Source organism: Amphiura filiformis, chromosome 14 (genome assembly GCF_039555335.1).
Source record: "Amphiura filiformis chromosome 14, Afil_fr2py, whole genome shotgun sequence".
Classification (NCBI taxonomy): Eukaryota; Metazoa; Echinodermata; class Ophiuroidea; order Amphilepidida; family Amphiuridae; genus Amphiura; species Amphiura filiformis.
This window is the reverse complement of record NC_092641.1, coordinates 37,726,581-37,741,998: the sequence shown is the minus strand read 5'-3', so window position 1 is coordinate 37,741,998 and position 15,418 is coordinate 37,726,581. Positions and strand designations below refer to the sequence as shown.

General features: G+C 36.5%; 1 protein-coding gene across 1 annotated transcript; it reads left to right on the top strand.

The window, feature by feature from the left end:
• Nucleotides 1-346: 346 nt before the first annotated feature.
• On the top strand, nt 347-15,362 carry LOC140169397 (uncharacterized). The gene is made up of 13 exons (XM_072192655.1): nt 347-365; nt 1,014-1,269; nt 2,157-2,403; nt 3,422-3,470; nt 3,857-4,112; nt 4,549-4,795; nt 5,259-5,304; nt 8,649-8,907; nt 9,937-10,186; nt 11,239-11,293; nt 12,980-13,232; nt 14,441-14,598; nt 15,154-15,362. Exons 1-13 carry the CDS (start codon nt 347-349, stop codon nt 15,360-15,362), a joined length of 2,304 nt encoding a protein of 767 aa, XP_072048756.1.
• Nucleotides 15,363-15,418: the final 56 nt, after the last annotated feature.

Genomic DNA, 15,418 nt, shown 5'->3' with positions numbered 1-15,418 from the left:
TGTAGCATGGCAAAATGAACCACTTTTAGTGACCATGGATTTTGTTCATTTTCAACGATTTGAAATAAAAACAAAGGTGTTTTACCTATGTTTTAGTGATGTTTCACTACTACACTTGTGGTTTCATTAGACTGGCAACTCATCACATCAAACTTACCTTTTATGGGCAACAGGAATTGCCATAGAGGGCGTGATAAGTTGATCAAAGATGTACGTTGATGCATGATGAGGCTAGTATTGGCTATATTTATCACTATAAAAAAACCTAAATGGACATTTAGACTATAATTATGATTATTAGACTTAAGTAGTAATTATCCTGTCTGGTTAGTTTTACACAGACTGAATGGGTATCAGACAAAATGGTATTAGACCAAATGGCAATAGATCACAGTGCCCATAGGCAGGGCCGGATTTACCTTTTGGGGCCCTGGGCCAGGCCAAAATTTAGAGGGCCCCAAACGCACTGTGCACTGAAGTGGTCAAGTTTCAGATTTTAGTAGGACATTTGCTCGCTCAGTGCGTGAAAAAAATTCAATTTCAGACTATTTTAGCCCAAATTGAAGCTGAATTTTGCTATAAACAGGCCAGTGCACTTGAAGCGTGAAAAATGTTGTAATTTGTGTTTTTCGGCTAAAATGGAAGATGCACACTGCACAGGGCAAACTTTGGGGGCCCGGGCCCATCTGGCCCTATGGTAAATCCGGCCCTGCCCATAGGGTTAAATTCTGCCTGTTAAGAAACTTAAGAACATAGGCTGTCATCTGAATGATAACCTTAATGTTAGTCTCAACAGTTACATCTTGTATTAGTCCAAAAATGTATTCAAATTTAAACTTCTTTTATACTTGTATTTTGCTTTTGTAAGCTTGTAATCATAATCTTTAGCAGATGTAACATGGTGAAAAGAGCAACATTTTGCATGGTTTATTGCTTAAGGAAGGTAGACTAATTAGCCAGTGAAATATCTTTGCCCCAAGGTAAATTCTGCCTTTTCATTTTCCTTTTGATAGGTTGTCCAGCAGTGACCGTACCATTAACCCCAAACTCACTGTCATGTTACCCAGCCTCCACTTGCTTAGGAGTCACCTGCTGTGTGGATCTAGACTTAGTCATCACCAAGCTACAAACTAAGGCTTGGATTATCCTTGATCCATGTCAGTTTACACTCAGTATTGGATTAGGAATGTGGGAACTGAATATAACATTGGTAGAATATGCTTTTGGACAGGAAAAGACTGAAATGATAGGGGATGTGATTGAATTCAGGTAAGCTTACTAAGGCTTGGATTATCCTTAAACCATGTCAGTTTACACTCAATATTGGATTGGGAATGGGGGAAATGAATGTAACTCTGGTAGGATATGATTGGGGACAGGAAAAGACTGAAATGATAGTGGATGTAATTGAATTCAGGTAAGCTTATAACAAGATAAAGTTTATCTTAGCAAAGCATTGATTTACTTGATTTGTGTCAGTTTACAATTGAAGAGCTTTATTGCAAAACCCCTTACATCCACTTGAGCAATTTTGAGAAAACATAAAAAAGTACTGATATATGGGGGTTTGCAACAAAAGCAGTTTTTGGCGGGATGATTGGTATAGGATGAGCATCCTGCGGGATGCTAGGGTAGGATGTGCATCCCGCCAAAAACTGCTCCTATTGAAAACCCCCTTATATCCGTGATTTTTTCTAATTTTTTGATGTATTCTCAAAATTGCTCAAGTTGATGTAGGGGTTTTGCAACAAAGCTCTTCAATTACAGACTTACCAGAAATGCAAGAGCATACATTCTTAGAAAAAGTTTGACTTAGAATTTTAGCTATTCCATATGAAATCATCTGCCATACCCCTTTGGAAGATTTAAAGCATGTCTTCCACAGAGAGGATATGTTTTTCAAATGGAATTGGCTAGATTTAATTATTTTGAAACCCATATTCCCTCTGTATATGACTTTACCTATATCTTCCAAAACTGGAATGAGTATTTCAAATGGAAGCTCTATTTGGAACTCATACTCCCTCAGAGACTTTATTTACATCAATACACAGAGGAGTGTGGATTTCAAAGAGAATAACCCATTGCCAGGAAATTGAGCTGTTCTTATATTTAGATTCAATTTCACAACATTTAAAGTCAAATTTTTGCTTCAGATACAACATTGCCAAACTGGATGTCACTAAAGAGTTTGACTTGGACCTATCCTTGAATATCTGCATAGATGGTACCTGCATCACAGTACCTATACTATTTGATGTCAAAGTTCCCATACCATTGTGTAGTACAAATGGTTCTGTTAGCCTTCCTGGTGATGGATCAATCAATGGATATGTAAAGGAGATAGCAGGACAGGCTGGCCAAGATGCTGTCATGGCTGTTCTACAAAATTTTGGCTTGGAGGTAAGTTCTCTATTGTGGGATATTTTTGATGTGTTAATTTTTCACAATTTTATCAATTCTGGACAGTTTTAGTGAGTGTTTAATTCATTTTTCCAAATATATACACATTAGGTACTATGGGTAATAAATATTTTCGCGGTGATAAAAATTCGCAGCTGCCTGTTCGACCGCAAAAAGCACGAAAATTTAACCCCGCAAAAATGTCCCCGCTATACAGTAACAGGAGAGAATGCATTGTATGCTGCATGTTTATAACATCTCTGCTTAAGGGTTTTCCGTCGTCACCCGATTCGACTCGACTATTGCGCCTCTTTTCAACGCGTGCGTACTCCGCGTCGTGCTCGGCGTTGCGTTGCAGACATCGCAAAGAACGATGCGTTTTGTGCGTGTCAACGCTATTTTTGCGCAACGGCAATAACCAGGGCCACTAAATAAAGAAAACAATGTTTGCTGAGCGCAAGAAAAGTGGCCGCTTAAATATAACATGTAGGCCTACAAACCAAATTTTGCCAGCGTGCTTCCACTGATAACGGACCTGGACCCCTCCTCCAAAGTAGGCTTACGGCAGTAGGGTCCAATAGATGGTGTACAGAGATTTTTGGAAATGTACACCTCTTTTAAAACGGCTGTAGCTCAAAAGTGAGGTCCGGGACCCCCTGTTTTTTTTACTGATTTGTTATCTACACATATTAATGTACAAAATATGTCAATTTAAAAAAAATTTGATCGAATGGTTTAGTTACGACGGTAAACCCTTAATCTTGGTGGATCACACCCTTGTTAATTTCTATGGAAAAAGTTATCCTTGGATGGCTCTTTCTCCATCCTTCAAGGTATTTCTCCTTTCGCTTCCGCTTCACTTTTTTCACAGCATCGTGGATCTTCTTTCTACAACTGACCCAGTCACTAGCTTTCGACATTTATGGAAAAAGTATGGTAAAATTCTTCCTCTTATTAGTAACAACTTTGAAGTTTATGATTATGTCAATATGTGTTTATATATTTCCATTTTTAACAGGATTTCTTGTCATTGGATCCATGCTCATTGCCTAGTATTACTGGAGATAGTAAGTTCAACGGTTCTCTTATTATTTTAATTATTGCCAGAGTATTATGTGATCAGCCTCTAAGAACTATTTTGATTGGTTATAGAGAGGACTATATCATGTATTGAGCCAATCAGAGATATCGTAAGAAGCCTCTAGCTATTTTGATTGGTTACATTGGTTTGATTAGGCTTAGAAAGATTTTGATTGGTTACTCAGATGAGTATATCATATAATCATGATAATTATACCAGAATTATATCAGAGGTACTGTAAAAAATAATAATAATATTTTACTGCTCTCATGTTCAGTCAAGGATTCCTTAGACAATTCAAAGAAAGAATTAATTTGTGAATGTAACATACCATTAATCACCATATTATGATTTTGTTTCTTTTTATGCCAGACTGTGCTAATATTGACACCAGCACTCTACCCAACATAGCTTCATGCCAACTAGACCCACGATGTCTTGGCGTTCAATGTTGCCTAAATCTGGATGTACAGATTGTTACCATAGCAACCAGAGCATGGTTCCTGTTAGACCCATGTGATTACCAGTTGTCTATAGGGCTAGGATCCTGGTATCTCAATATATCCCTCTTTTCATACAGCTTTGGTGTCGAGGAAATGAAGAGTATTGGAGAAGCTCTGAATGTCAGGTATGAAACCTAGGTCATCAGAAAGTGTGTCATAGTCATTTGTCACTTGTGATTAGTAGTACTGATGGCAAGTTTTAAATTTTCTTTATTTTTCAGAATTGTATATTTTTATGACCATATTTGGAATCAGCATGAAAAATGCATTAAAACAAGTACAAAAAGCCTAGTATTGGTTCAGTGGTTCTTGAGATAGCTCTTCGAAATATCTCAAAAGTTGGACTTATATCCTATATTGAAGCCTAAATGGCCTATTTATAAGCAGACCTAAGAATTTGAGCATAATTTTAATAGTACACTGTAATTAAGAGTCAAAGCCAGATGTGATTTTTGCCAAATTTATATCAAGTGCATGTAACACTTCTCATATTTGTAGAATTTTAATTTTAATTAAAATTTAAAAATTAATAATTGCATGTTTATATTTTTCACCATGCAGTTTCACAATTGCTAAGCTGGACATATTGAAATCCTACCAGGTAGACCTTACTGTACATGTCATCCTTGATGACCATGTAACAGACATCACAGTGCTGCAGAAGACTCAGATACCAATACCACTGTGTAATCAAAATACCACTGTCACCCTTCCTGGAGATGGAACAGTACAAGGCTTTGTGTTAGAGTTAGGAAATAGTGCTGGGCAAACTGCTATTGATCTGGTGTTTGCACATCTTGATCTCAATGTAAGTTTTGAAAGAAGTATAGCATATCACATATCACAGCGCAAATATTGGATTTATTTGTTTCAAAATACAGTGTGCATCTCAATGCATTCTGTAAAATCCCTTTCATTGCTTCCTTGAACGCTGCAATCTGATTATAACATTGGGTGGTAAAAGAAAAAATGGAATCACAAGTAAAAAAGGCTCTGATAAAAGGCCAAGGAGAAACTGTTTAAAGGAAAAAGGATCTTAGCATTGAAATGAGAGGAAGCTAGAGCTGCCACATAAAATACAACAAAAACAAACAAGCAATGTATAAAAAGATGGAAGAAATGTATAGATGAATATTAAAGTTTGGAAAAAAGCAATGTATTGACTTTAAATTTGCAAGGCTTTTCAGTTTCACATAAAACAATAGATTGTATTGAATAGTATCTCACAATTTATTTGGTATGATCAATTTGTGTTTGTTTACTTTTTTCAGAATTATGTTAGCGGCAAAGAGTGTGCTATAAAGGAAGACTATTCAAGTAAGTGATTTAAGAATTTATAATTTAAGAATGTGGATGCCTACCTCTTCAGCGATTTCATTTTGGCTGTGATGCATGCAATCAAGATTATTTGCACTGCCGCTGCTGCCACCACTTCCTTCTTTCCATTCTTTTTTCTTCTTCCTCTTCCTCTTTTTCTTCCTTTCATCCTGTCCTTTATTTTCTGCTTCTTCTGCTTCTTCATCCTCTTCCTCTTCTTCTCTTCTTCTTCCTCTTCTTTTTCCTTCCTCTTCTTCATCTTCATCTTCCTTTCCTTCTTCTCTCTCTTCCTCTTCCTCTTCCTTCATGTCTTCTTTGTCCTCCTTCTCCACCCATCTGTTCAACATTGCATTGTTGGCAAAATGAGCTGCCACCTGAGACGAATATAACTTCATTTCTAACATTTCATTGTGCACATCTCACATTTCAAATGATTACATTTGACTTAAGGCCGTACTACACCCATATATTGGTTTGAATTGGTCTAAAAAAATATTTTTTCATTTATAGCTAGGCGATATATGCACGGATCATGTGAAATAAAAATAATTATGAAACAACTTCGTAAAAGTGTCCTATTTCACCCATTTGTCTTAAAGTTGATTGGTTGGTAAGGACGCTTATATCCACTTTTTACGCTGTGACAGGCGGCGAGGAAGCGCAACACGTGACGTCGAGGCTGGCGAAGATACACTGACAGCCCCATTCAAAATACACGGTTAGCAATTACAAATAGAAAATTATCATACTTGCAGTAGGGTACTTTGTCGTACCCACGGTTTTAGAGTAAGATAATTTTGCTTTGACACCACATAACAAATTTAGAATTGCTTGTGACGATTTCATGATTATGTGTTAATCTAATGGTGACCTCAAAATTGGCGATATCGCTTCCATCACCGCCTGGTATGTGATGTCAATCTCCATAGGGATGGGCGATACCAATTGTCGATCTAGAGCAGTCAGGGGGGTGGGGCGTAATTTTTAGAAAAAAATAAAATTAAATTTAAAAAAATGGTCATGGAGCGCCACTTGCACGACGCAGAGGAGGTTGTCTGAGGAGGATGTTCCCCCTCAGAAGAAAGAAACTTGTGCAAAATGAAGATCTAATTGAAGCGATTTGGTGGACAATTTTGGCACTATTACTAGTGTAAAATTTTAGGTTTGGCGGCCGAAAATTTGTGAAATGTGCGGTTCATGAAGCCTTTCTTGGACAAGTTTCCCTATTGTCGAGGCCTATAAATTGTTTTAAACATAAATCGCCCGAAAGAAGAAGCGAAAATGGCCACTTGTATATCGATTACGCATGGGGAGTGTAAAATGAAGAAAATTGAAGTGTTTTGGTGGACCATTTTGGTACAAGTGCATGTGTAAAAGTTTAGTTTGAAAAAGCCGCAAATTTGTTAAATGATAGTCCATGAAACCTTCCTTGGACAAGTTTTCCCTGTAAGCCTATACCCTTATAAATTTGTGTTAACATAGGGCTTAAATTGGCAAATGTTGGAAGAAGAGCGAAAATGATCATATGTTTATCCACTACGCAAGGGGGAGTCTGAGGGGGATGTCTCCCCTGAGAAGTTTGAAAAATTTGCAAAATGAAGGTGCATTGTTTTTACACTACTATTTGAATCAATTGCTTTTTAACAGAAAAAAGGGCCCGAACTCAATTTGCAAAACTTGAGATTGGCAATTACTAAAGCATGCATAAATCGATGAAGTCGGTATGGAGTCCGTCTTAATACTGACATTGGTGGCAAAATGTGAGGGGCCCTGCATATCGGCGGACCATAGTAATTTTCACATGCTTTTAGGACGAGGACCCGCTTTCAAGCAATGCCTAAAATAATCGCAGGCCTATATAGGACCTACTTCCAATCGTCCCGACTGGGCGGTTATTTACACATGGGCCTACTCAATTACGTGCAATTTAGTTTCTCTCCTCCTTTCCTCCATTTTCTCTTCTCTTTTGCTCCTTTCTACCCCTTCTCTTCTCTTTATTTTTGGGGGTGGGTCCGTCAGCCACCTGAATCCGCATTAATTGAGTCAATGTGTATGTTGGGACCGGGAGGGGAGGGGGGTACTGAGGCGAGGCCTACGGCACATTTAATAACGAACACAGGTAATAATAAAACCAGTAGCAAACTTCACTTAAACCAACAAGATAGGCCTACAACAACTTTACAACTTTCTTTTTAATTAATGAAACAAAGCTTATTTTTGACTCAGAGTTTAAATTTAAGATGCTAGCAAGTCAATAACTTTGCACATTCTTCGGGTTCCTTTGTTTCCACTCTTGTTAAAAGAATACATAAAACCTGATGATCAGCTGACTCTTTCTGTTGACAATTTAAGTTTAAAACATTATTAACACAATTATTTGTTTTCAATTTTCTAATATTTTTTTCAATACGCTCAATTAAATAATTCTTTAGGCCTTTTCTGTCATGTCTGTAAAGTACGGTATCGTGACGCGCATGCGGTATCAGAGAATCCGCGATATCGAGTACCGCTCAACCTTAGTCAAAGGTCAAAACCAATTATAAAAATATGGCGTCATGTAATTTCGTCGGCTTCGCTTGTCTTCGAAGCGAGCAGTGATTTTCACGGATTTTGCAAGCTTTTACACATCATTTTCTCAAAATGGAAGGAATACACACCCGCTACAGGTAAGTGACGAAACCGTTACTACACATGAAGTTTTAGGGTGTGTCCAACACTTTAATTTTGAGGTTTTACCATTGTGAACATACCGATTCACATATAAATCGTATTTTGTAAGCTTTCTATTTTCTCAGAAAACTGAGCAAAAATTCACCTAATACTGAAAATTGACTGTTTTGACTGTTCTTTAATTTCAACCTTATCAAACCTGAAACAAATGTGCTGCCTTGCGAACACAAATTTTGCATATCATTGTCAACTGGAAGGGGGAAAATAAGTTTAATTTCATTGATAACATGAAATTGATGCATATTTGTGTTTTCAAAGCTGTGCATAATTAATGCATTTCCAAAATAAAAAATATTTTGGTCATATTAGGGTCTGCCATTGATGATAAATAAGTGTGTGTAGGTCGATTCACGCTAGCAGTTATGAAATTGCAAATATGATCAAAATTGTGATGGGGTCATCATGTACCTCTCTTTGGCTTGTACAATTAAAAGCATGTAAGCTACATTATTATCAATACCACCAATAGAACGAGAAGATTTGCCCCTTCATTATGCATACCACTTTGACCAATGTTTTTTTCTCATTTCTTCACAAAATGCAAAAAACCCACAAAAAATGTGATGGGTGTAGTACCCCCTTAAGCAAGGTGTCTTTTTATATTTGTTTCACAGCTTGTCCTACCATCAATGTACCATATTACAAAGACCAAATCAGTTGTGCTGTGCTGGATAAGACATGCCTAGGCATTCAGTGTTGCATCAATATGGACTACAAGATTGCCAAGCTCATGCACAAAGCTTGGATTGTATTAGATCCATGTAATTATCAGTTTTCTATTGGGTTTGAGAATTGGAGCCATAACCAGACATTGTACACTTACACATGGGGAACACAAGAGTATTTCAATCTTGGAAGTTTCTTGACTGTAAGGTAAGCATTGTTCTCAATCAAAAGTTGAGTTACTGTTCTAATTATTGGACCAATTTGTTGGACTGTTTATGAAATTTTCAACAAACATACACAAGACAGATTTTAACCCACCAGTTGAACTGTAATTATTGCCAGTCCATACAAAATCTGGATGTTATATCACTAATTAGATGAATCAGAATTAATATCTTCCTGCTTGTAATTATTTGAAGCTGTAACATATTTTGTTACTAAAAGTTGAATCTGGCTACATGTTGATCGAGCTAAACATGCTGTAATTAGTGTTCCGAACATTGGGCTATTCCAGTTGATATCCTTACACCCCCTATAAAAGACATGTCCTTAATCTTCCACACGGGGAGTGTAGATTTCAAATGGAATCATCCATCCAGGTAACCTCATTTGAAATTCACACTCCCTGGGTGGAAGATTAAGGTCATGTCTTCCATACGGGGTGTATGGAGTTCAACTGGAATAGCCCATTGGATGTATGGGGTTTACACCAATGTTCCTACCTTGTAAATTATTCAGCTAATTATCTTAGTGTGAAGCTTTGACACTCCAAACCAAATAAAACCTGTAATCCTGTAACACATATTTCACCTTTCTAAACATGCTGTAATGTTGTTATCAATCTTTCCATGGCCAATCTATTGTCGCAAATAGATAATTTGATTAATTTTATAAAAATGAATTTTTTTTTAAATGTTGGATATGCCCCGGATGTGCCATCACCCTCTGCTTTTACTTCTACTGATTTGATCTGCTGCCCTCTGTCTTTATCTGAAACTTTCTGACCTTTCAGCTCCTTTCAATTTCATCTTTTGTTTAACACCTGTGTCTGTTTTACTTTAGTATTCACTCTTGATTCACTTCACAGTACCAAAGAGATTTGAGAGTAATCCTTTGAATCCAACTTTGCACAGATGGGATTTGCACCACTGTTGGCATCTCAGTAAGGTATTTGGCTGACTATCTTACAATGTAGCATATAATTCCATTAATGCATGTTTCACCTTTCTTCTCCAGTTATTCTATCAACAAAGTACCAACAGACAAAGTCTTCAGAGTAAGTCTTGGTATTCGCCTTTGTATAGATGGTGTTTGCACCAATAGTCCCATCCTGGAATCAATTCAGCTACATCTCCCTGTATGTAGCTTTGATGCTGATGATTATCAGTTGCCTGGTGATGGGTCTGTGGCAGGATTTGTACAGCAACTTGGAGGAAAGATTGGACAATCTGCTGTTGAAGTTGTCATGCTTAAACTGGATTTGAATGTAAGTATTTATGTTCAAACCTGGGTTATATATTGAGTTTTGGTGCTTAAACTTGGTTTTAATGTAAGTTTTTATATTTAAACTTTGTTTATCTGGTAAAGTTGTAATACTTAAACTTAATTAATGTTGATGTAAGTTTTTATGGTCTACCTTGGTTAATGTAGTAAAGCTGTGATGCTTAAACTTGATCAGGTCATCTGGGTGTAAATTGTTATGTTCAATGACTGATGTTTTTATGTTGAAGTTCTGATGATGTAATCAGTGCTAATATTTCTTGGTGTAGATTATTCATCCAGTAGTTGAAAACATTATTTTGTAAATTAAATCTAATACTGGAACTAAAATTTGCAACTCGATTTGCTACGTTGCGTCCGAAAACTTTGGACTTCGTCAGGCATCTGATTGATGATGTTGTGATGACGTCAGGTGTTGTGACGTCAGAACTCCACTGTTTACAACCACTGCAATAAGAAGTCAGAGAATCAATTTGGGAGAGAGTGGAGGAGCCCGCCATCAGCAAGAAAGGGGGACTCCGTTTTCAGTTGTCACACGCATGGGACCCGGCATTATGAGACATTCCTCGCCGTCTGACGTCACAACACCTGACATTATCACAACATCATCAATCAGATGCCTGACAAAGTCCAAAGTTTTCGGACGCAACGTAGCAAAGTTAGTTGCAAATTTTAGTTCCAGTATTAGATTTAATTTACAAAATAATGCTAATATTTGTTGGCAATGACAGCTTTCATGTTGCACCTGCTTAATTTGTGATACCTTTTACAAGGTGCAATGCTTTAACTTGGGTTTTAAACCAAGTTAAAGCATCACAGATTTTAACTTGGGTTTTAAACCAAGTTAAGACATCACACCTTGTAAAAGTTGTGATGACAAAACTTGGATTGAAAGTATGTTGTAATGTCCTTACTTTGCTAGAATGACAATTATTATAACTGGGTCTGCATGATTGAATTAAAGATGTCACATTCTAACTTGGTTTTTGTGTTTTTCATATCATGAACAAATTCTTTTTTTTTTTGTTCATTTTCCAGAGCTATTTGAATGATGAACAGTGTAAGCGTAATGGTCCAGGCTCAACTGTTAATGGTAAGTAGGCACTATATAAAAATGACTGATATAAATAAATAAATAGGAAGCATCTCAGTGCCAATGCCCTATTCCAGTTGAAATCCATACACCCCCTATGGAATAAATGACATTAATTTTCCACATAGGGAGTGTAACTTTCAAATTGATTTACCTCAGTGGGTGACTCCATTTGAAATCTACCCCTATCCCCCCCATTTATTTAGTTTACTTTTTTGCACATTTTAAAGGCTATGCTGCAAATCCTACAGTAATTGGATGTGGGATTTTTTGAGATGTGAACATCTTTGTATTTTTTTTTTTTTTTTTATTTTATTAATATTTTATTCCAATAACCACAATAGAAATGTGACAATAAACAAATAATAAAGACAAAAATCATACAAAACATGTGGCAAGTTACAAAGTACCATTATTCAGACAAAATATCACATTGAAGCAACTGAATACATAACACTCTCACGCCTCTCAATATTTTGTCAATCTGGTAGATTAATATTCAGCAATTTGATAAAAATTGCTATCTCAATCACTTAGAAAGAATTGCTCACAATCATACTTGGCACAAACTCTGTTGGATTATCATACTACTCACAAGAATGGTCTGATTTCATCTCATGCTTTTTGAATGACCTCAAACACCACTCTTAGAAAAGGAAATTCCGAACTCTTTTCATCCTCTCAGGAGAACCCTTAAAGGTTCTTAGGAAGAATCATAAAGGAGCTTTTGAGCTTTTTTAGTTCTCTGAAAGACATTTCAAACATTTGTTTGGTTCTCCAAAGGTTTTAAATTATCAAGCCTTGAAGGGTTGAATAGGGAAGTTCCCCTTTAGACCCTTCAAATTAAAAAAGGTTCATGAAATTCAATATTTAAGAATCTTTTGTAGAACCAATTAAAGGTTCTAGACGAGTTTCTGCGAACCAAAAAGGTTCTTCAGATGTCCTAAGATCCTTTCATTGTTCTTTCTAAGAACCATCAAGGGCTCTCCAGAGGACAACAAATTTCTTTGTAATTTTCTTTTCTAATGCACCCCTTCTGACCTAGAGTTCAGTATTCCAATCTAGTTTGATGCAAGAGTCAAAAATGGATTATGAGCATTTGAAGACTCTGTAGAATACTGTGCAAATGATTTAACTGCTTCAGACAAAATCCAAACTAAATATCTTTCTTTCAGCCCTAAAGTTTCACATGGTCGATGAGAAAATATGGGCTCTTCACCAATACCAAAATCTCCAATTTGATGGAGAAAAAAAGTGGGACAAAAACATCCTCCTGGAGTACACACATACAGCCAAGACGTTCACACTTATCTATCAGTTTTGCAAACCAATACCCACATAGTACAACACCTTGATATCAATATCAAATAGCTGATAATGTATCTAAAGATGAGGTGACTGCAGTGTTTACAACACAAATAAGTGACTGGTCTATTGATCATGCTTGAGATAACAGTATAATAATGTCACTGTTCAACAGCCTAATTGCCCTAATTATCTGCTTTTGAGCAAAGAATGGGTATTTTAAATAATCTGATGCGCGCAATACATCTTTGTATTGCAGACAGCAATGAAATACAAAAGATCATTTTTCTTTTCTAATAAATAATGGTTTTTTTTATCATGTATCAAATGATGCAAGAACTGTAATCAGCATAGATATTTGCTGTTTTTTGTTAACTCCAGAATGTCCATCAGTGAGTCTGTCCACACCAAACTATGCTTCTTGTGAGGTCATGTCTTCTTGTAATGGTATACAATGCTGTCTAGAAGTGGACTTCAAAGTCACCAATTGGTTTGTCTCAGCATGGGTTATTCTGGATCCTTGTCATTTCTGGTTCTCCTTTGGAACAGAGAAATGGTCTACAAATGTGACGTTGGTTGGCTATACAATGGGGGAGGTCAGGGACATTGATGTACATCAAGTTGTTCAGGCAAGGTACGAGAGAAAGATAAATGCTTGTGTTTTCAAAAGATGGTCTTGGGTACTCCAAATTCTTTCAAGTAGCCAAATTTTAGAGGCACACCAAATCCTTAACCCCATGAGAACAATCTGCCGATTGGCCAAAATGAATATTGTGTCCAATTTTAAACCAATCAAGGAGGGTATTAATAAGATCATCTGCAAAATAGAAATTTTACCATAAATAGTTTAAAGCCTAGTCATAATTGGCAATTGAAATGAGCATTTCAAGTTATCAACCAATCAGAAATGCTGTTAGATGACCAGTAGTGTCCAGGGGGGTTAAATTATTCAGTAAAGAAAGGTCAACACAACAATGAACTATTCCACTTCCACTACCCCTGTGAACATTTTGGAAATGCCTTCCACCGGGGAGTATGAATTTTAAATGGAATAGCCACATTAGGCTGCTCCATTTGAAACTTGCCCACCCTCTGGAAGATTCAAGTCAAATCTCTTTCAGGGAGTGTATGAAATCCAAATGGAGCTGCCTAATATGTTCATTCCATTTGAAATTCATACTCTCCCTGCATATGATATTTGCTAAATCTTTTACAACATTGTTAGAATAATTTCACCACACAAAGAAATTGGGGTGAATTATTTGCAAAGCTCCATTCTGATTGGTGATTAAAGTAAAGATATCATGTAATTGACCAATCAGAGGCAATGTTGGATCGGCAAGTAGTGCTCATGGGGTTAATTGTCCCCATCTACCCATGGCTGCAATGATTACATGTATGCTATATGCTTATTAAACTGCATCCCTGAATGATGCTATATGCTTTCTAAGGTCTGTCATGGACCAAAGTGTCATTGCCAACAATGACATTATGGGGCCAAAACATGGACAACAACCAATTACCTGGAATGGAAACTACAAACAGCCCAAAGAGCAATGAAAAGGAAGATATTACACGTTACCTTAAGAGATAAAATTAAGATTGATGAAATAAGACATCAAACTTGAGTCAATGACATTATGGGGATGAGCATGCCAACTTGCATGAAAGGAAGATAGCAAATGAAAAAAAAACCAGCATATAGAATGGCAATCAAGAACAGGAAAAAGATCAAGATGGCTACATCCAGCAGTGGTCAAACATCATCTTATTTAACTGCTTTATATATATATCGGATTTTTTTATTCACATACAATTATACTTCACAAACCTTGCCTACAGTTGGAGTGTAGACATTCTGCCATCAGAGAGTACAGCTCAGATTGACTTTGCTTTGAAGATCTGTATTGATGACAGCTGTGATGTAAGAAACATAATGGACAATGCAAGAATACCTATTCCTGAATGCAGCACAAGCTCAGAGTACTTCAAGTTTACTGGTAAGACAAACTATACTTGATAGTGATCTTAACTAGCCATTGTTAGGCAGCTCTATTTGAATTTCATACACCCTCTGAGAAAGGTTCAACCTAAATCTTCCACAGGGGGGGGGGGACATTTCAAATGGAGCTGCATAATGTGTTCATTCCATTTGAAATTCATATTCCCCAGTAGAAAATAGTTCTAAAATCTTCCAGAGGGTAATATGGATTTTAAAAGGAAGAGCCCAATATGTTTGACCTCACACATAGGGCTCAAGTTTGCTTGTATGAATAAGAAGAGCATAAGCATTATATGTAGATTCCACATCTAATACGATTTTAGTTCTCTTCTTTATTAATATACCTGATTTGCATAATGGGCTATTAAAGGTACTCCCCCTAAAGAAGACATGGGATTAAGGATACTCATAATATTTACATTTTACATTTCGTAAAATGTTTTTTCGATTTATTTCAAAAAGCATTAGGGAGGAATAAATTGTGGATCCTATATGTATGCAAGTTCCACATTATTTATTATTTAAATTGATGTATTGTTTTCTTCTGTTATAGATCCATGCAACTCAAACCCATGTCAAAACAGTGGCACCTGTGTTAGGAATGGTGACAACTATGAGTGTGCATGTATTCCAGAATATATAGGAACACATTGTGAAACTAGAGGTAAAGATCAAGTTGTTCTTTTTATCACTTACGAGGGTCGTTCAAAAAGTTGGACCTCCATCATCTCATCTCTGTTATCTTACGTGCCAGGATATTGAAATTGAATCAGTAAAAGAGTTAGGAAATCCTTTGTTTTCTTTTGTATTGTTTTTTG